Source organism: Etheostoma spectabile, chromosome 1 (genome assembly GCF_008692095.1).
Source record: "Etheostoma spectabile isolate EspeVRDwgs_2016 chromosome 1, UIUC_Espe_1.0, whole genome shotgun sequence".
Taxonomy (NCBI): Eukaryota; Metazoa; Chordata; class Actinopteri; order Perciformes; family Percidae; genus Etheostoma; species Etheostoma spectabile.
In genome coordinates this window covers 10,076,395-10,096,944 of record NC_045733.1, presented here as the reverse complement: position 1 = coordinate 10,096,944, position 20,550 = coordinate 10,076,395, and the positions used below count along the sequence as shown (strand labels likewise).

The following is a 20,550-nucleotide window of genomic DNA, read 5'->3' as shown; positions in this document are numbered from 1 at the left end:
CACTCAAACGTTTACGGTCACAAGAGGAAAACAGCATTAGTTGTGCTTACTGTCCTTTAATCTTTCTTCCCTCACTTTTTAAATGAAATACTTCCGTTGTGCTCAACTCCCAAGTTAGTAGTACACCAAATTAGGCACATAATACCCAGCTTGATCACTACATTATGCTCCACAGTGCTAAAGAGACAGCATGCTAGTGAGTTACAAAAATGCTGATAAACTATTGTACTGCCCGCATGGAATTTGTCAATTTATTTTGACTCAGTTTGTGCAGCAAACAACACAACTGTAAATAAAATACGGAACAAAGGCTGCCATGATATACAGCTTCTAATTCCTACTGTTCTTCTTCTTACACACGTTCCACAAAACAAAAAGCAGATGGTCTTGATTACACTATGAAGGCAGCAATTTTAAAAAGGCCAAAAGAAAGGAACTACATAGAGAAGCCAGTATAGCACGCAGAAGGAAACACACGCTTTGGAAAAATGTGTCATCATAAGTTATATGACCTTTCTCTGAACCCTGATCCAAACCAGTTACTTTTTATGTGGACCAACAGCGTTTGGCTTTGAGAGAGCACGAACACAATAACTAGAGCCCAACCGATATTAGGCATTTCCCGATCTATTCGGATTGGTATTTATAATGGCCAATTTCTTTAATTAAATAAAAAGTTTTTTCTTTAAATTATTATTTAAAAAATAAAAACAGACTGTCAACCATGTTGAGTGTTGCCATTGCATAGTTTGTCCACCAGAGGGCGTTCTACAACATCCCTGTTGGCAACACTGATTCATTTTTTTGTTAGTGTTTTTGTTCAAAGAACTTTAAGTTTCATATCTTAAATTTGTATTTCTATACATTTTTTACATTATATATATATTTGTGTGTGTGTGTGTGTGTGTGTGTGTGTGTATAAAACAAATTATTATATTATTTTAGTGAGAACTCATAAATAACTACAAATAACTAATGTTAGGGAAATCTGTTAATGTTCTGGATTCTTTTTTTTTAAAATTTTTAATTATATATCGGCCGATATATCGACATATCGGATTTTTAAATAACCAAATATTCGTATCGGTATCGGCCTTAAAAATCCTTTATCGGCCGGGCTCTAACAGTAACCATGTGGCAAGCAATCAATTCCACTTTTCTCCACTGCAAAGATGCTGGAACATGTTTGTAGAGCGTGTAAAATGAGTCATTGCAAGGTCCGTATCTTCCAGTGTTTAAACATTTTAGTCAACACTTTAACTTGTGTAAAAAAACAAAAATAAAATAAATGCCAACCCTGTTAGGCTGCGTTCACACGGTTGTCAGGCAGTCTGGCGAAAAACCCAGGTCTTTCCATTCATGCTGCAGCGGTAGGGGCCGCAGGGAGGAGCCAAAACAAATCTCAGCGGCCTGTGGTGCAAAGTTGAGTAAGATTCAATTTATGGAGAAACGCAACCCGCTGTCCTCCTGCGGTGGCCAATCATGTAATAGGTATCAGACTGGGCAGTCCGTGTTGAGGCGGTGTGAGAAACCCTGTACAGTAAACCTCACTGCCTCTATCGGGGCAACAAGAAAGTTTTAAAAAAACTATGAGGGTAAAAATAAGGAACACAATAACTTAACTGCCCAGGAGTTTGTGCCACAGCTGACTGTTTCCTTGATCAAGTTTAAGCACAGTCCCTTTTCTCTTTCTTTCTCCTGCAGCGAATGGCCGCTCCGTCTCATCTAAAGTGAATGAAAGCAGCGATGTAAACTGTAAACCTGATACTAATTTGTTGGTATGGACACATGTTCATGGTCTTATACACAGGCAATGCGTGTTTTGAAGTGGCTTGATACAATTTTGTTCCCCACATTGTTATTGAAAACTAACTTTTCTTTCATCCAGTGTTTTCCCAGGAAGTCTAACTTAGGAAAAATGGCACATGGTCCGTGTATCGTCTGTCCAGGTTTCTTCTACCAGTGTCTCGAGTCCACCAGCTCCGGCCGCAAACTCAGTTTTTTTAGCGTCTCGTAGCCGACCACCATGACAAGGGCAGTGGGTGTGGATGAGATGATGCGTGCCGACAGTCCTTTGGTCAATCCCCAGCAGCCCTCCTCTTTGATTAGCTGCCTGAACGTCTCGATGACTGAAGACCTCCCTTCAACCTAAACAAAACACACACAGTACATGCTCCTATTTCAAACCACAAACTAGAATCACAACTTATCCTAGGGCTGGATGACGTATTTTGAAACATTTCTTTAATTAAAATTTTAGTTTTTGCATGATATGTGAAATGTCTACAAACACAATTAGTTATCTTCAGTCAAAGAATTACACACATCTTGAAAATATAATAGTACTGCTGTCACTTAAACGTGTTAACGCAAACCCATTTTTATGGCGTCAATTGTTTTATCACGAGATTAATGTTCTTTTTGGCCAAGCAAACTTTGTAGTTTTTTTACACTTGCTGTTGCAACAACTAGTAACGTTAGAAAAAACTACAACACCCACCGGATCTAGCTAGACCGGAAACAAAACAACAGGCATGCCGACCACACTTGTTTGGCCTTGGCAGCCGGCCAAAGAGTAGTAACGTTCCGTTTTGAGTGGATGGCGAGCGCCAGACGGCGAAATGGATGCCAGTAAGATTCTGGATGAAAAGTTTGCTTTTTAAAAGTTGCTAAATGTTCCATTAACAAGACCAAAGTGATCTGTGTGTTTATTTTTTCACCCTTTTATTGATGGACAGTGTTACACTGTGTGAGAATGTTACGTTTGAAATTGAACAGGACAGTAGGCTATATACCAATGTTGTTTTCAATAAAAAAATCATTTGCCAATCCACTTTTCCATGTTGATAAGAGCATTAAAATGAGAAAAAAAATAGGACAAAAACAAATCAAGGGACATTTAGAATAGATTAAAATGTGCGATTAATTGCGAGTTAACCATGACATTAATGTGATTAATCGCGATTAAATATTTTAATTGTTTGACAGCACTAAATAATAGTGGAAAATGTTTTGGCCATGTCACCTGTCACTAACTAGACCTAATGGATTGTGCACTTTAGGGAACTTTTCTGCCAGCTTTTACAAGCTACATGCCATTGATCTCAGGATACTGGCATATGTCAAAAATTTGAAAATCAAACAATAACTATGTGTATTGAGTTTTACTGGGCTGTGTAACGGTCATTTAAGACAGCAGCCCCAAACTCTGCCTGATAGATGCACAGTAAATGAGTTACCTGCACTCTGGCTCTGACCACATCCATTGGGTTGGTGACAGTTGAGGCAGTAGCGGCAGCCAGAGGTCCAGCCATGGCTTGTAGAATTAGATGAGGGCAGTCACTGGGAGCCAGTTGAGAAAGTTGCTCTGTAGAACATTACACATAGTATACAGATACTTGATTAACCACATGGCAAGGACTGGTGTATTCATTCTCACAGTACAGATGTACAAATGCACTGGGAACATAGACATCCAGAGATAAGACAGGGACAAGCTTATGGTTTTTAAAAGGAAGTGCAGAGCTGTCTTTAGCTTTACTTTTATATTAGAAAACTTACCAGCATAAAAATGATAAAAAGGCCACCAGACAGCACTGTTTGGGATATATGTGAGTAAAGAAGCCACATATCCCCTGTAGAAGCCCCTGAATCCATCAGCCGCAAAAATCTGACCCATGATGTTTCTGGTTTGGCCGAACACTTTTTTGGGCTTTCCAGTCTCTGTGTTAAAGTTGAGTCTAAAGCGGGTGAGGTGCTCCCCTTGGCCCTGCATCATTAGCTGCTGAGAGATAACATCTATAGGAACAGTGATGCTCTGAGCAACCAGGGAGGCGAAGCCGCCCGCCACCAGTGACTTGACCGTATTGTCCTCAGAATACTGGGAGACATACTTCCTCACCAGCTCATAGGTGGTTATGTAAGCCTGGCCTGAGATGAGTGTGAAGGTGTTGACCATAAAGCCGCGATAAAGGCCTCGAACGCCCTCTGTCCCCAGAATCTTGAAGAAGGCGTCAAAAGTGCCGCTGTAGAGTGACTTGCCCCTCTGCACCTGCAGCCGAGTGCGAATGAGTGTGGCCGGGTAGACGGTGGCCCGGATGGTCATCGTCATGAACACCCCGAAAGAGTAGAACTTCCTTTTGTCAAGGTCCTCCCACTCGATGATCTGGATGTTCCTTTTCTCTTGCATCCTGCCAGCTGTAGGTGACCCCTCATCAGACTGATTCCTGCCTGACAGCATAAATAGCATATTAAATAACTTACATATTGGATGGTGGCTCCATTGTATTAATGGAAACATCCTACAACAAATCCAAAATTGTCATTGTCCTTTGATTTGCAACTCTGCCCACAATAGTTTGGGTATCTGCTTAAAAATTTTATGTTAATGGCTTCTTCCGTGGGCCATGCTACAACTTTCAACCAAGTGTCCCCAAATTTGTACATCTTTCCGGAATCCTGTTGACAGGTCTACAAACAAAGACAAACTAAATTGGAAATAACATTAAAAGAGAATTACGGTCAATTTCAACATGTAGCTCTGTTTTTTTTTTTTGTTTTTTTTTTTAAATGTGTGTCACATCTACTGCAGTCAAAGTCACGGTTCTCTCTTGGAAGGAATAACTGCACATGACTAAGCACTGGTAATGACTTTTTTAGCATGTTAAGAGGCTAAAAACATGTTTAAAACTTGCCCTGTTTAAACCTGTTGGATGCTAACTCTAGCAGGAGGATAACTTGGAGTAGACTGCACTGATTGTTTTTATTTGTCTTGTACTACAAATTAAAAAACAAATAAAACAATGTTGAGATCGACCTGGAATTCTCCAAATAATATGTGAAATCAACCCTCTGATGTATGCAAATAATGAGAACACCTGTACACAATTTCCAAATAGACTGTTAATATTGACATCAGGAACAAAACAAGACGTGATGGCGTCATGTTTGGGTCTTAATTGATTTTGAGAATTTCCCCACAATTTTATGGCATTTGACAGACCAAGCAATTGTTTGACTATTGTTTGTCTATGGCCATTGCTGACGTTGATCTTAGGCATGGATGAGCTTTTGGCATTCTAGCTAAACACCATTACAACTCCACCCGTTTGGACTGTACATACAGTCTTTGGTTTGTACTTGACCCTAGTGGACACACCGGCCGGCCAGAGGACACCGTGTTACGGTAGTGTTACGGAAGCAGCAGCAGTCGTGTTGGTAAACGGTTATAACACGTTATGAACCCAACGTTATGAACCCAACAAAGCAAGTCAAACAATGACAACACCGCAGGGCTGCCAACTTTCCAAAACCTTGGAGTGAGATTTGGGGGGGGCCAACCCATATTTTGCCGCGTGCAAAGCAATTTCTTTTGGTCTTTATCCTTTAGGGTTTAAATTGGGATTTGGTATATGTGGGTGGATGGGGGACTCCCTAGGGGGGTCTGGGGTATGCCCCCCCCAGGAAAAAATTTGAAAAATAAACCATTAAATGGCACTTTCTGGAGAGTTTTTTTGCAAAAAAAAAAAAGGAGAAATCAAGTCTTACATGATATGTGCAAAAACTGTAGGGTTAGGAGCCTTTGTGTTGTATCAACAGGTTTTAGGGCATTCAGCATTTACATTATTAACTTCTTATGATATAAGAACTGACCCACACAATGTGCCAAACATAATGAACCACATGAAGAGACAGTAGCATATGTCAGCAACAGCTGAGAAATTTGGGTCTGTGGTGAACAGGTCCAGGGGTCCCTGGTGTAGGGACCAGGGACCCAAAGTTAAATAATGTTGAGGGATCAACTTAGACCACTGAAATTCTAAAGAATGAGAACCACTGAGTTACATAAGTTCTATTCCTTTAACCTTTGTGCCAATGTTCAGTAATGTTTGGCCTCATCCTCTGGCCCCACTTACTGTTTTTACTTTTTTGTGAAAATAAAGACTATTTGTTCATTTTAAAAACATCAAATTAATTATTACAGTTACATTTAGAGATGCAGAGGTTAGAGAGATGCACAATAGTGGCCCAACGTTGCAGTATCGTATTATATATATATATATATATATATATATATATATATATATATAATATATTATATATAGTTAGTATATATAGGCTAGTATAGCTCAGGTGTGTTTCACCAGATTTCTGCTCATATTTACAACTTTGTGCACATAACTCCTCCCATTCTCTGTTGTCCGAGATTGGAGAGTGTATACAGTCTGGCTGTTCGTCTCTCGCTGATATGGTGGATCTCATTAGACCGTCTGACAGACGCAGAGGCCCATTTTGGGTCTCTGGTCTCTGACAGAGTTTAGAGGTGGCCGTACGCTGCTCTTTATCGAGGTCACGCATGGTGCAACGCGTCACCGCCCCAGCAGAGCGAGTCACACAATGAACCCTGAATTGCTACATACCAGCCGCGTGCTAACCCTCTGATGTTACAGAGAGATGGTCACGAAGATGGACGTTGTGAGACTCAGAGCTCATAACGAAGCGGGGAAAGCACCTGGATGGGCTCGTGAAATAAAATGTTCCTCATTTTGGGCAATTTGAAATTCAACATGACTAGTGGGCGTCTGAAGCCGCTACATGTCTGAAATTTGCACACTAGTAGACACAAGGGCTCAACAGTTGACAACATAATATTCTTGTAGAAATTGACCGACCGGTGACACGTCAGCGTGTAGAAATGGGGTGTGGCGCATGCGCGTGTGGAACCATCAAGCGTGTGTCTCACGGCCAATGGTGAAGTTGGCAAGCCCTGACCCCAAGCCGGTTAAATAAAAACGTGCGTAATCAATCTGCTGGACATTGCATGTGATTTAAACTTGTGTTAGCTACATTGAGCTAGGCCTGAGTTATGTAGCTAGCGCTAGCATCGGCACGGGTTGCTTGCACTTACCTCGTTCAGACAGATGTGTATTACAAGGTAATGGCGATGTTGGTTAGACTTTAAATAGCATGTCATCAGTCAAAAAATATGCAATTCCACGTGTCGTCATTCAGTTGCTTAAATATATTATAACGAGGTAAGTACTTAGCTAGCCACCTCCTAGCGAGTCAGCTACGTAACTCGCATCCCATTCAGATTCAAAGGGCACGTAGCTGAAACAACCAATGGCCGACACAGCAGAGCTTCTTCTTCTTTTATTTGACACGTTATGATCCATTCAGTTATTTCCTTACTGCCGTCTACCAGGCCTGGAGGGAAACACCACGTCTCACATCCATCATGTAACTAGTGGTGGAAAGGTACGTGTGCTTTACGTGTATTTCCACTGTAACTTTATACGTCTACTCCACTACATTTCGAAAGCAAACGTACTTTTTACTCCACTCCACTATATGTATTTGAGAACATTAGTTTTAGATTATAAAACAACATGTAACAAATGAATAAATAATGATGTATTATTATCAGGGTGTATAACCTAATTGGCAATTGTAGTCTATTGAGTGGCTGGTAAAATGTGAACGTTCACTAGTCATTTGACGGGTGGACAAAAAAGTTAATTTTTCATCCTGACTATTATAGGCTAAGCTAGGCAGCAGTGTATCAAATAATTAAAATGTCCCCAACCTTTACCAGCTACAACATTAAAGTGATGCTTAAGTGTTAATGCATCCACAAATATAATCCAGTAATATAATATTATATATAAATGTGCCATACTGCATAATGAGTTTTTATTTGTGTAATTATTTTGATGCTAATACCTTTTTGCTTTAATGGAGGATTCTTACTTGCAACAAAGTATTTATACAATGTAGTATTAGTGATTTTACATAAGTAAAAGATTTTTTTATTTATTTTAGAGAAGGAAAATAAGTAAATACATATGAGTTCATCTGAGGGGAAAAAAAAGAGACAAAAGCCCAATACAAACCAACACAAGTAGGATTGATATTGCAAAATATAGATTTTGTAAAATAAATGATGACGGGAGACATCTTTTTTTTCAAATAAACCCTTCATATAATTATGAGCAGTTTCAGTATAGGCTACTCTTGAATTTGTTTAGCTGAATGTCCTACAGCCTGTCTAATGGCTGTATCTCGTAAGGTCTTTTTTTTATTTTTATTTTTTTTATACTTTATAAAAAAAGTTTTTTTCCCCCCTTTTTGACCACAAGGGGAAACTACACTTTTCACTCTGTTGTTATTACACACAGGCCTGAATTACACACACATGCTCAGGACTGATGCACTAATGGAGAGATGTCAGAGTGAGGGTGCTACCCATGTAAAAAGGCGCCCCGAGCGGTTGGGGGTTTGGTGCCTTGCTTAAGAGCACCTTGACAGTGGCCAGGAGGTGAACTGGCACCTCTCCAGCTACCAGTCCACCACCATACTTTGGTCCGTACAGGGCCTTGAACCAGTGACCCTCCGGTTCCCAACCCAACTCCCTATGGACTGAGCTACTACCACCCCCAGTATTGTATTTAGTCTGTAAATTGTCAAGAAATAATGACAAATGCCCAATATACTAGTTGAATAGAGAGAGAAAAAGAGGACTTTGCATTCACATCAATCAATCACAAAACAAACAAATTAAGGAACAGCACCATTTTTATTATCATACATAATTATTTATTAACATAACTGTCCTTATTTTGTTAAAATATAGTAAAAGAGAACTTTAACTAGAAAGTGCTAAAATAAAGCTAAACAAGAAGATAGAGTATTTAGAACGATTCATATTTCTGTAAACGTGGCTATGTATAGGGATCTACAAAGCGCTTTAGTAAAAGTGTTAAAGTCCTTGATTTTCCACTTCTTTTAACGAACTGGACATAAGTAATACATTGTACTGTCGTCTGTCGAGATACAAATCAGAAAAAAAGATGGTGCTGGAAGCTTCCGAGGATTTTTTAGAGAGACAGAGCAACGGGATCTGTTGGTCCATTTTTTTTAACTGTCTATGGGATTTTTGAACGTTTTGGACATATCGAGTGTAGACCACTGAGGGACCCAACCTGTCTATCGACACAACAATTGGCTCAATTTTGGTGGACACTGTAAATTAAATTGACTTGCAGGTGGAACAGTAAAATATTAGTTCCAGAAGGTGGCAGTAAGGCAACTTTACAGATGTCGGCTGCCGTCAAACTCCAAAGAAGACAAATTGGTCTTCCCGCTGCAAGGCGGCGCTGCTGAGCTACTACTTCACCGCCACAGGATCCCTAGCGTGTTAGAGGAAACATCAAACTGAAAGTAGTGGACCTCTCAGTCTGTGGAAAACTACGCTATCTTTGACAAAGGTAATGTATTAGTATTTCACTATTTCCTACTGTATTGTTTTCATTCCACCACAGTGTTAGAGTATAGCTAAATAACTAGCTACAGTTTGACTGTGTCCAGTCAGAGGACTTTCCTTATTATGAACTACCGGTAACTAGCTGGCTAACTTGCTAACAAACTAGCATGCTCAGATATTGCAGATTCATTCTGTTTAGCAGCAGCTAGCTAGCTAACGTTAGCTAACTTATCTGTCATGCATGAAAAGTTGATTGTGTTTAAATAAATTAACAGAGACTTAACAGTTTTATATTTGTCAAATTAGCTAGGTGAGGGGATATTTTCTTTAGGAAACATCATATTACAACTTGTATAACGCCATGTAGTAAAAGGTAAACTGTTTTTCGTCTTGCTGTTTAGTTTCTGCTGGTTCCTCAATCATCTTAGCTAGCTAGCTATATCTTGTGTTTTATTTTTGCAGGGCAGTTTCAGTGACGGGAAAAAATGGTAACGTTACCTATCTGTTGTGTTCGTCAAATATATCTCAAGTTCTTTTTCATAAAATGCTACATAACTGCTTGTTTCAGTCAGCTAATGCAGATTTTTCTCTGTTGTTTAGTCTCGTAGGTATGATTCCCGAACAACCATATTTTCCCCTGAAGGCAAGTCTTGTTTTATTTTTACATTTATTCCCAAATCACTAACGTTACATGACAATGAACAACTGCATTTTTTTTCTTATATGCCATTTACATAGAGATTTGGCATTTGATAGGGTAAATATATTTTGAAATTTGGATTATGTTTTGTTCTAAATCTTCAGTCAAATTTAACGTTGTTTTCCATGATTTAAGTGGGTTTGGGTCTGTGAAGGTTAAGAGGTTAGGGTTAAATTTAGACCATTTAACATACTTTTTCTTCTTAAAGTTTGTGACAGTAGTTAAAAAAAAAAAATATTTTGAACTTGAGGTCCCTCAAGCTTTCAATTGCATTTCATGGTCCTCATCAGTGAATGGTGGCTGAGCAAACTCCGTTCAGGGATGCAGGCCATGACATCTAGTTAAAAGCTCTGGTAAAACTTGTAAGTGGACCTCAAGTTACAATTATTTTGTCAAACTACGTCACTTAACTTCTTCTGTTGGCCAATGTGTTTTAGATGTATAAGGTTTCCGTTGTTTCTAGCCGGGTTTGATCAACATAACCTTTGACTGTATTTTACAGGACGCCTGTATCAGGTGGAGTATGCAATGGAAGCAATTGGTCACGCTGGAACATGCCTGGGGATTCTAGCCAATGACGGAGTGCTCTTAGCAGCAGAAAGACGCAACATTCACAAACTGCTTGATGAGGTTTTCTTCTCTGAGAAGATCTACAAGCTCAATGAGTGAGTGAACTGAAATACGCGGGGTCTCCAATACTTGGCCCATTCTTCTCATGAAAACCTTTTAGTAATCCTTTTTTCAAGCTAACATTGTACTGTCTGTGATCTTGTGTGTGATCTTTTTTTCAGTGACTTGGCCTGCAGTGTTGCTGGGATCACATCAGATGCTAATGTACTGACAAATGAGCTGCGGCTAATTGCACAGAGGTGAGTTTCATAACAAAACCTCTAATGTTGTGGTGTTCTCGTATTTTCCTCCTTTTTTTTTTTTTTTTTGTTAATTAGTTGGCCAATAGCAGTGAATGTAAAATATTATAAGCTCAATGTGCTCAAAAGTGAATGCAGCCATTTGTTCCCTTAAAATATTTTAATGGTAACTAATAAACAAAGTGAAAACACCATAGTATACTTTTCCAATAACCAAAGGAGCAGTTTTTCCAAAACAATAGGCATAAGTATACAGTTTAAGTACAAGCTTTAGATTTGTAGAACCATCTCAGCGCTGAAATTGCCAAACTACCAGCCTGTCGACTGGTAATCTGAATTTGCAGATATTTGATAACTTTCCTAAATGCAGCAGTTTCTACCAATTTGTCCAATTCACCACCAACTGCTGACCCGTTTCATTTTTTTCAGATATTTATTGCAGTACCAGGAGCCAATCCCCTGCGAGCAGTTGGTGACAGCCCTGTGTGACATCAAACAAGCATATACACAGTTTGGCGGTAAGTTGCACGGTAGCTTGTCTACTATATTGCCTGTATCCCTTCAGTTGAATTATACATCACCTTTGGGATCAACACATTATTCAACGGTTCATTTTTCATTCTGCACTAAAGGGTTGCACACAATGCAAGTTGTTGTCCTTTAATGCTACATAAGAAAATGTGTTTGAATGTCATATTGGTATACAAGCTATAAGAATATTGACATAACATTCTCGTCTTTGTGTAAAACCACAGATTTTGGTATTCTTTTGTCTTGAAAGGTAAGAGGCCATTTGGTGTTTCTCTGCTCTACATGGGCTGGGACAAACACTACGGCTTCCAGTTGTACCAAAGTGACCCCAGTGGCAACTATGGAGGCTGGAAGGCAACCTGTATTGGAAACAACAGCGCTGTAAGTTTGGAATGACAAGTATAATGAAATATAAGTGATGATTTTAACAGACACACCAGACGGTGTCATATTGGAGTGAATGTGAATAGCATACAATATTCACCTTAGTTGGTCTGAGGTTGTTGCTTAGATGATTTGATCTGGTCATAGAGGGCCTTTTTGTGAACAACAAAATTGTAGCCAGTACAGTGTTTCCCACAGAATTAGATTATATTTTCAGTGGTGTAATAATTTCAATGCAAACATTTTTGGCAACTTTGAACAACAGCTTACATACGCAATCTGCCCACCCATTCTCAATGCTATGGGTGCAGGGGCAGTTACAGCACACAACATAATCTTTCAACAAACAAGACATCACAAATTGTAATTCTATTAAACAGCCAGATGCTGTTACCTTCTTTGTGACCTTCTGCATGCAAGACAAGAAATTTAAATGTTACTGTATATGTTAACTTGAACAAAATTGAAAACAAAATATTTGCAACTTATTAAATTACCCTAGTGGGGATTGTAGGCCTGCACTATTAATCGTTATAAAATTGTGATCTCAATTCACCCTGTTCCCAATTTAATTTTTAAATAACTTCAATTCTCATTTGGTTTTACGAGCCAACTGCATCAAACGCTACTTTCTTCTGAGAGTTTTAAACAGATTGTATAAAATAGGTTTTAAAGCGCTCCCGGGCTCTGCAGTGCTCTCCATTCTCTTCATTGAAGCCTCTGTGTTTACAGGCTTGTGGTGATGAGCAATGTGCTATAGGTGCCAAAAAAATCTGTTTGGTACTGCCAATTTGTTTTTTGTCATGGTTCATGTGTGTAATAAACATTACACTTTGTGAGAAAAAACACATTTAATTGAAAAAAAAAAATACTGTGAACCAAGCAATTGGTCTGTTTGGAACAGGCACATGCTCCAAACGGCCACTGCACTCGTTCTGTTCTCTGAAGAGAGATTTTAACTTAGTTTTTATTTTATGCAAAACATATAATCAACAATAATGCATGTAAATTTAGTCTAAGTCAGCGTTTTTCGGCATTGGTACAGTCTCCTCATCGTCTCGTCTTGGGGGGGGGGAGTCGTTGATGAACATTTAGTCTCGCCTGACAAAATTAACACTAGTCTGGCTGGCCACCACAAATATATCAATGTATGGTGAACTGCCAGTACTGTTGGTCTAATGTTTATATTAAATGTCGGTAGTAATACAAAATCCTCGGATGCCAGTGCAATGTACAATAAATGTATCCATATATCATGGTAAATGTGTGCTATACTCTTCCCCTGTGTGCTGTTTGATGTGTTGACTTCTTGGCCTCAGGCTGCAGTGTCCATGTTGAAGCAGGACTTCAAAGAGGGTGAGATGAGTCTGGCTTCTGCTCTGGCTTTGGCTGTCAAAGTCCTCAACAAGACAATGGATGTCAGCAAGCTCTCAGCAGAGAAAGGTGAGATTGGAGCAGTTTATGAGCTTTTCTAGCTCTGTCAAAAATGGAATGTTCTACTGCCCCAAATATGGTAAAACTGTAGTATACTGTTTGGGAGAATAACACCACATTAGCGCAAAATTGGGAAAAGATTGTTTAAGAAAAAAAATGAATGTCTTTTGTCATGCAATGCAATCTCTGCATTTCACTAATCCTAAGAATTAGGAGCAGTGGACAGCCACATAGCAGCTCCGGGGAGCAACTTGGGGTTCAGTCAGTAAGGGCATCCAACTTCCATATATGTAATATAACAGTTAACAGTTAAAATACTTACCGCAGGACACAAAGGTCTGCACACTGTTACACTCCATATTAATACTTAATTGGATTTCTCTTAAAAGGCACCTTCCTCGGCAAGTGTGAAAACAGGTACTTCTCGTAGAGGCAGTAATACTCTGAAAGCACTTTCCCCTGCTCATCAGCCATATTACTATTGACCTTTTTCACTGCAGACGTTTTGACTAGTCATAGTAGGCACAGCTGAAAATTGATAACCTTAACGAAGGCTCAATTCCATCAAGTGTCCCAGTAAGCTATTTCAGTAAGTCAACATGCACAACACCAGGGCCTCTCCTAAGTGGAATGCAGCCATCATTAATGGTTTTGAATACACCTGTGCTTTTCCTACTAAGACATGCCTGCATTGTATCCTGTGTTAACATTGTATTGAGATTGTGTTTCTCCTGCTGGCTACTGATCAGCAGGAGATGGTGATTTCAGCTGATTGCTGCCTCTACAAGAAATGCCTGTTTTTGTTATTCACACTTGCCTGAGGAAGATCTTCTTGATCAAAACGTTGCCTTTTTAAGATAAACATTAATAATAACTGCTTGCTGTATACAATAAAACAATGCTGTATTGCATTGACTGTTTCAGTGGAAATTGCCACCCTGACTCGAGAAGACGGGAAAACAAAAATCAAGGTGTTGAAACAGAAAGAAGTCGAGGAACTCATCAAACGACATGAGGCTGAGGAGGCCAAGGCTGAAAAGGACAAAAAGGAGAAGGAGCAGAAAGAGAAGGACAAATGAGCAAAATACTTGTTTTCGCCTCTTCACCAAATTCTGTAGTGTTTTGTCTTTTACATTAAAAGTTTGGAAACTAATGGTTGTTATCTGTATCCTTGTTACAAAATGAACTGTCATGATTTTATTTACACCTTTTTCCAAAACCAATTTTACGTGTTTCCTAAAGTAAAAAGTAATAAACAGGGCTTAAAGTATTCACCGTGCCGGATCTCCGGCATGAGGAAAAATAAATAAATTTGGGAACTTGCATGCGGGATTTGTTTTTGATGCGCTAGTTTTAACCAATCATCGAACTTCCACCTACCAATGAAACGAGTTCTAGCCAATCAGATGCAAAGTAGGGCGGGTCCTTGCCGAAATGCTAGAGTGCAGAGTGTGGTCTCCGTGGGAAAGCGGCTAAAAAAATGTAGGTAGAGCTTCAGTTGAGAAAGGAGTTAAAACAAATGTCGCTCGGCATGAATAGAGGACAAGAAAAATGAAAAGGGTGGAGACGGAAAGCCGTTTAGCACTTGGTGCCTCAAATTGAGCACCCGTCTGCAGCATATGTTGAAGGAAGATGCTAACTGTACGGCAGCAGCGGTAAGAACGTTCTTGCTAGTCAGTAGATGCTAGTCGCAAAGCTTCGGTTCGTGCACTCTGTCCTACGAGCACGTTACCGGTGTAACACCACATTTTGTGACTGTAGGGGGCCCGCCTTCACTGACCGACCGTGTTTGGGATAAAAACAAAACGTGTGCACGTTCATAGCGGAACACGATTTGTCATTAACGATGGCCACTGTCTTTATTTAACTGCCTGTTATTTAAACATAACGGCCTTGTCCCAGAGTTTAGACGTCTAGTTATATGAAAAGCTAAACAAAGCGAAGTTTTTAATAAATGTACATGACGCAGCTAATGTCAACATGGACAAAATCATGAATGTACTAATTTTTTTTTTTTTATAATGACCTGGCCAAACATAACAACATAACAACACAACATCTACAAAGTTTTGTTTTCACAATGATTCAATGTAGGATTATGATATTATTGCAATATAAAAATCTACATTGACTCTTATTTAATATATGTTTGGAATAAGTAAAAATGTATTCAAAACTTTTTACTTCTTAAAAATTATGACTTATTGTGTAATGTAAGTAGGACATTGACTGTTATGCCAGTCAAATCAACTATATTGAGTGCATATCAAAACCCACCCCCCCCCCCCCCCCCCCCCCCCCCCCCCCTTCCAAAAAAGTTGCAGGCTCAGGGTTTTTTTCACTTTAAGCCCTGTGGCTATTAAAGTTGACTGAAAGATTTGCCTTGGACATCACTACTGACAGCTTATGTGAGCTTCTTTCTTCCACTAATGATGTAGAAATGATATCAATTTCATTTAAAGCAGTCTACTGAATATATTAGGAAGTATTTAGCTTTTTAAATTCAATCATTCCACTGACTGATCAGTGTTTGGTAAGTAGGCACATAATGGACCATCATAACCCCACCAGTGTTTATGACGGTATTTGCGGTGATGGACATCTTATTTACTTGCACGCCAAATATAAAACACCTGACCCTTATTTTTTTTTAAAGATTATTTCTTAGGGCATTTTAGGCCTTTATTTATATAGGACAGCTTAGAGATGAAAGGGGAGAGAGAAGGGGAATGACATGCAACAGAGGGCCGCGGGTCAGAGTTAAACCCGCGGCCGCTGCGTCAAGGAACCTCTATATATGGACGCCTGCTCTACCAAGTGAGCTAACCAGGTGCCCCATTTATTCATGAGTGATGGCTGTCCCCACCAACCATCACATATGTCTACTCTGAAGGTCTTTTTGTACTCCAATAAGTCAAACCCTCATGTTCATCAACCTGTATTCTCTTTTAGTATGATATATATGACGAGGATCCTCTCATTAAAGAGATTAGCAAAGCTCTGGCCAGACTTTCACTAATGGACAGACTGAGCTGGAGTCTAGCCGCTTAGCCAATAATGGGGGGTCCAACAAAATCAAAGAGGCCAAAGGTACCGGTCCCTCCAGGGCCATTGAAGGGGAATTTGTCCAGCAGACTTTGCCATGGAGGATTCCACTTGAGGCCCAAGACAAAACCAGTAAACCTAAGCAAACCCTGAGAGAAGGCTTGGAGGCCATTCCAAACCTTTCCCTAAAAGGAGCTCGGAGGATCTGGAATCAACCGGTATCAGAAGGTAAGGGTTATATCACGTCCCTGTGTTAATGATTTACTGTTTCTGTTAAGATTCGGGAGATTCAAACAACTTGTTGTCTTTATGCAAAAGGACAGACAGCCTCTGTCCAGAGAGGAAGAGGACAAGAGTGGACAAAATGGCAATAAAGAAGTCTTCCTGGGTGAGTATTTGTTGCGCCAGAGCTTTTCAAAGGAAATCTGTGAAAGCTTTTCAGTCCAGGGCCATTAAAGAAACATCTGTGAGGGTCCAGCAGACTTTGCCACCTGAGGCGCAAAAGAAGATGGCAACAACCAAAATGAGTCCCAGTCCCACCACATATTTAAAGAGCCCTGGTGAAAATTACAACAGAACCAATCAGACTCAAAAAGAAGGCTTGAAGGACAAAGGAAAACCCTCCTATAAAAGGAAATGGGAAGATTTCAATTCAGCCGGTATCAGAAGGTACGTATTGTTTTCACTTTCCTGTATTGATGATTTACTGTAGTTGTTTAGATTCAAACAACTTTTTTATCTTTATGCAAAAGGCCAGACAACCTCGGTCCACAGAGAAAGAGGAGAAGAGTGGTCCTGAAACGTGTTCGGGCAGATGGTGAGATTGTCATGATTGCCATGCCAAAAAAGAGAAATAGAAGAAGAAACAGGAGATGCCATTTGAAGCCCGTACAGGGTGCAGAGGAATGGCGGTAAGTCCTCCTATGGCAACACACAGACCGTGGTTGCATTTTTTTATTATTTAGGGATTACATTTTAAATTTATATTTTACTTCTTATATCAAAGAGATTGAAATAATAATTATAATTAGTATTAAATTATAATCTATGCAGACACCCAGAATGCTCGGGTCACAAAGGACCTGGAGAAAAGACCTGGAGAGGAGGGAGCAAGAAGGCAAAGCATGACGTGAGGTACGTCATTTTACAAAGACACATAAACACTTGGGAATCGTTTTTTTTTTTTTTTTTGCAGCACATCACAAAATCCTTAGATCTGGTCTAGAATAAACTAAAAGTGTGATGGCTCTGCTATCATCAGGAAATTACAGTTTCAATTTAACACTTTGATGTGTGTTACATGAAATTGAATCTCAGATGTCTTCATACTTGTAAATTTTGTTCCTTTATGCTTTTATATTTACACTTGTGGAATAAATTCTCGTTACACAGGTCTTGCTTTGACAAAAGGGGAAACACTGGCCCAAAAAACCCCAGCACCCCAGTTAACCGTCCCAGACCTTTTCCCAAAAAAGAGCGATATGGACCACCAGGCAGAAGAAACCCACAAAGCATGCGTCATCAGAGCCGCCGTCAGTGGGAAACACCTGGTCCGATGTGCCGGGCCCCGGGCCAAGGGAGGGCCCAAAAGGTCCCTTGGCCAAAAAGGTCCTGGGCACGAGGAAGACACAAGGACCTGTGTGTCATTGTCACTTTCTAAATCAATTAAATAAAATTTGTTGTCTTGCTATCACCTATTAATTTTTGTCTTTTGTCCATTGACAGTATATAATATGCCCCCCTTTTAAATATAGTTCTATTTAATTTTTTCTGCAATTTAAAGATAATTAGAAAATTAACCACACGTCAGTCAAACCCCATCACACTGAAGTAACGGGCTCACACTTTTTGGCCGGAGCTAGTGTTTCCTATCCTCCAAAATATTAACTTCACTGCGTCAATACTGTGTCCGAAAATTCAGAGAGAATTAGTTTGATTATAAAAATATATTTCAAAGTGTAAGATGTACTAGTGAACGTGCATGGGCAAGGTGTGTTATTGTGGCTAAATGTGTCATCCATCCAGACCACGTTTTAATCACATACGTACAGTATATCTCCACAGGAATTTTCAATACAACCGCATATTTTGCTGCATCTTATTACTTACTGACTGTGATATATTTAGTTATTTTAGTAATTTTAGAGTTTATGGTAAGACTGTTGTCAGTTCAAAAACTCACTTCCTAGGTGTCGGCATGTGATCTAAATTGGGATTTTTGATCAGTTGAACGCACTGCACACCCGTAACACTCTACCCCTCTACCCCTTGAACTTATCATCTACTAAAGATCATTATTATTTGACTCTTTTATCTCCATGCTGTTCTTAATACATATAAAAATATACATACTTGGTCACGTGTGAAAACCTTTGACCGAAGTATTTTTGACCAAATATAAAAACAGTAACATTTATAATCTGTAAAAAATGTCTATTGTTAGAAGGCTATTGGATGCTGGGAGATTTGTGTGGTCAAATGTATGCAGGGTTGCATTCCAATCAGAAACCTCAATAGCTGTCTTTCTTTGTTTAAAGAAGTGTAGCTAGGGGTGCTATGAATTGTGTGAACATCTGTGTCAGAGGAAGTGTAATTAAGGGAAATAAGGCAATGATATAAAAGTGGGAAGATGTCAAAAGTACAGTTGGTTTTCTTTGGCCTGAACTATTCTTGATAATACCTTGTTTTGCAAAGTCAAAGGGACTAACAAGCAGCTTGTTAAATGGACACTTTTGGTAACCTTTTATGGTTCAGTTATATTTGTCTTTTTTGCAAATAGGCCCCTGTGAATCATTCAGATTGCCACCTTAGAAATACGCCTGTGTTCAAAGACTTGTGTTGACATAAAAATGGTGCTATTATCCTATAGATTCCCATGAGGAGGCAAACGCATTGTTTTTCTTAATTGTTTTAGTGGTAAACTAGTCGCAATCAATAACAAAACTATATGCTTATTTACATGAACTATAAAAGTATTTAATTATTTATATATTGCCTACTTCCTTTGTTTTTTTTCTATTTGATCGTATGACAAGATAAATAAGATAAGATTAAAATATAAAAAATATTGTTAAAAAGGAGATCCTTCATCATAGTCATCACTGGAGCCCCTACACTGCAGCTCAGATGCAATAGAATCTCTGCAGCATGCTGTAGAAACACTGTGACATACAGTTTGTCTATGGAGCTACATTTTTTTTCTTTATTACATGCGAGAAAATAAATGATCTGAAGAAAATAAAAATGTTTGAGAGAAAAAGTTGTCACTGATAGCAAAAAAGCATTTTATGAGTGACAATTTTTTTTTCAAAAGTTTTCAAACCAATAGCAAAACAATCTCAAAATATTGTTTTAAACTCTCAAATATTTCAGATAGATAGATGGATGGATGGATAGATGGTTGGATGGATGGATGGATGGATGGATGGATGGATGGATAGATAGATAGATAGATAGATAGATAGATAGATAGATAGATAGATGATAGATAGATAGATAGATAGATAGATAGATAGATAGATAGATAGATAGAGGGAGTTCAGGGGTTAGCTAGTTGTTGAGCCTAATGTTCAGCTGTTCAGGATTCAGTCTTTTGTGATGGTGGTGATTACACTCAACAGGCTTGACACCAGTCCTGGATTATGTTTTGTTTTGGTTATGGTTTTGGTTCTAGTCTTTATGTTGAGCAAAGCTAAACAAAACAGACAACTCAACCGTACAACAAACTGAAGCTGCCAAAATGAATTTCTTTACCAAAATTGCTTGTATTACTTAAAAACAGGCACACATATTGTAGCCAGTTTGTCTAAAAAGATGCTACTTACTGCGGAGTGAAAGTTTTTTTCATCGCCATATGATGGAGCCGTCATTGGTATGGATGCAGCTTTACAGTAAGTTTTTGGCTAAATCTATCAAAGCAGGGCCTGTTTGTTTTTGTAATTTTACTCAATGCAATTATAAAATATTAAAAGTTATAACTCAACATGTATTTCATAATATATCTCACATGCAACCTCCAGTTGGATTAGAATCAATTTTTTGTGATACAGTACTAAAAAATGGTAACAGCACAACATGTGAATTTTACCTGGCAACTAAATGAACTGACCCAAAGCAATCAAATAATTAATTTCAAGCCGTATTTCTAGACAAAAGGGGGAAACTAGGAGAACTACAACAGGTAATTTAGTTCTGGTATAAATCAAAATATAAAGCCTTTCCCAGAAAAGAGAAATTAATTTACTGTATATCTGATATACTTTTATGGACTGTGACCAGATGAAACCAGTTTTCCGTAACATTGAGCCTCATTGAATCTGGCTGTT

The 20,550-nt window shown here is 39.0% G+C and overlaps 3 protein-coding genes across 3 annotated transcripts; 2 read left to right on the top strand and 1 right to left on the bottom strand.

Annotated features, from left to right (window-relative positions):
- Positions 1-1,128: 1,128 nt before the first annotated feature.
- LOC116692902 (solute carrier family 25 member 44) lies at positions 1,129-7,159 on the bottom strand. Its single transcript, XM_032521489.1, has 4 exons — positions 6,908-7,159; positions 3,562-4,230; positions 3,240-3,367; positions 1,129-2,148 (listed from the first exon to the last, which is right to left on the bottom strand). The coding sequence occupies exons 2-4, from the start codon at positions 4,187-4,189 to the stop codon at positions 1,957-1,959; spliced, it is 948 nt and encodes a 315-aa protein (XP_032377380.1). The 5' UTR covers positions 4,190-4,230; positions 6,908-7,159; the 3' UTR covers positions 1,129-1,956.
- A 1,845-nt stretch (positions 7,160-9,004) lies between these two features.
- On the top strand, positions 9,005-14,331 carry LOC116692907 (proteasome subunit alpha type-4). The gene is made up of 9 exons (XM_032521502.1): positions 9,005-9,266; positions 9,725-9,750; positions 9,863-9,905; positions 10,465-10,627; positions 10,754-10,831; positions 11,261-11,349; positions 11,613-11,743; positions 13,066-13,189; positions 14,105-14,331. Exons 2-9 carry the CDS (start codon positions 9,748-9,750, stop codon positions 14,257-14,259), a joined length of 786 nt encoding a protein of 261 aa, XP_032377393.1. The 5' UTR covers positions 9,005-9,266; positions 9,725-9,747; the 3' UTR covers positions 14,260-14,331.
- Positions 14,332-14,510: 179 nt separating this feature from the next.
- Positions 14,511-17,885, top strand: LOC116692912 (uncharacterized). Its single transcript, XM_032521517.1, has 6 exons — positions 14,511-16,453; positions 16,544-16,613; positions 16,707-16,894; positions 16,978-17,136; positions 17,279-17,359; positions 17,618-17,885. The coding sequence occupies exons 2-6, from the start codon at positions 16,590-16,592 to the stop codon at positions 17,883-17,885; spliced, it is 720 nt and encodes a 239-aa protein (XP_032377408.1). The 5' UTR covers positions 14,511-16,453; positions 16,544-16,589.
- Positions 17,886-20,550: the final 2,665 nt, after the last annotated feature.

What these genes read in the sequence shown, in the direction of transcription:
- LOC116692902 (XM_032521489.1), bottom strand. Translation starts at nt 4,189, where the DNA reads ATGCAAGAGAAAAGGAACATCCAGATCATCGAGTGGGAGGACCTTGAC. An exon ending in TTTTTATCATTTTTATGCTG is followed by an intron (nt 3,368 to 3,561) that starts GTAAGTTTTCTA and finishes AATGTTCTACAG; the next exon opens with AGCAACTTTCTCAACTGGCT. An exon ending in TGGTCAGAGCCAGAGTGCAG is followed by an intron (nt 2,149 to 3,239) that starts GTAACTCATTTA and finishes TGTTTTGTTTAG; the next exon opens with GTTGAAGGGAGGTCTTCAGT.
- LOC116692912 (XM_032521517.1), top strand. Translation starts at nt 16,590, where the DNA reads ATGGCAATAAAGAAGTCTTCCTGG. An exon ending in CAATAAAGAAGTCTTCCTGG is followed by an intron (nt 16,614 to 16,706) that starts GTGAGTATTTGT and finishes AGGGTCCAGCAG; the next exon opens with ACTTTGCCACCTGAGGCGCA. An exon ending in CAGGGTGCAGAGGAATGGCG is followed by an intron (nt 17,137 to 17,278) that starts GTAAGTCCTCCT and finishes TAATCTATGCAG; the next exon opens with ACACCCAGAATGCTCGGGTC.
- LOC116692907 (XM_032521502.1), top strand. An exon ending in CTGCGGCTAATTGCACAGAG is followed by an intron (nt 10,832 to 11,260) that starts GTGAGTTTCATA and finishes CATTTTTTTCAG; the next exon opens with ATATTTATTGCAGTACCAGG. An exon ending in CAAGCTCTCAGCAGAGAAAG is followed by an intron (nt 13,190 to 14,104) that starts GTGAGATTGGAG and finishes TGACTGTTTCAG; the next exon opens with TGGAAATTGCCACCCTGACT.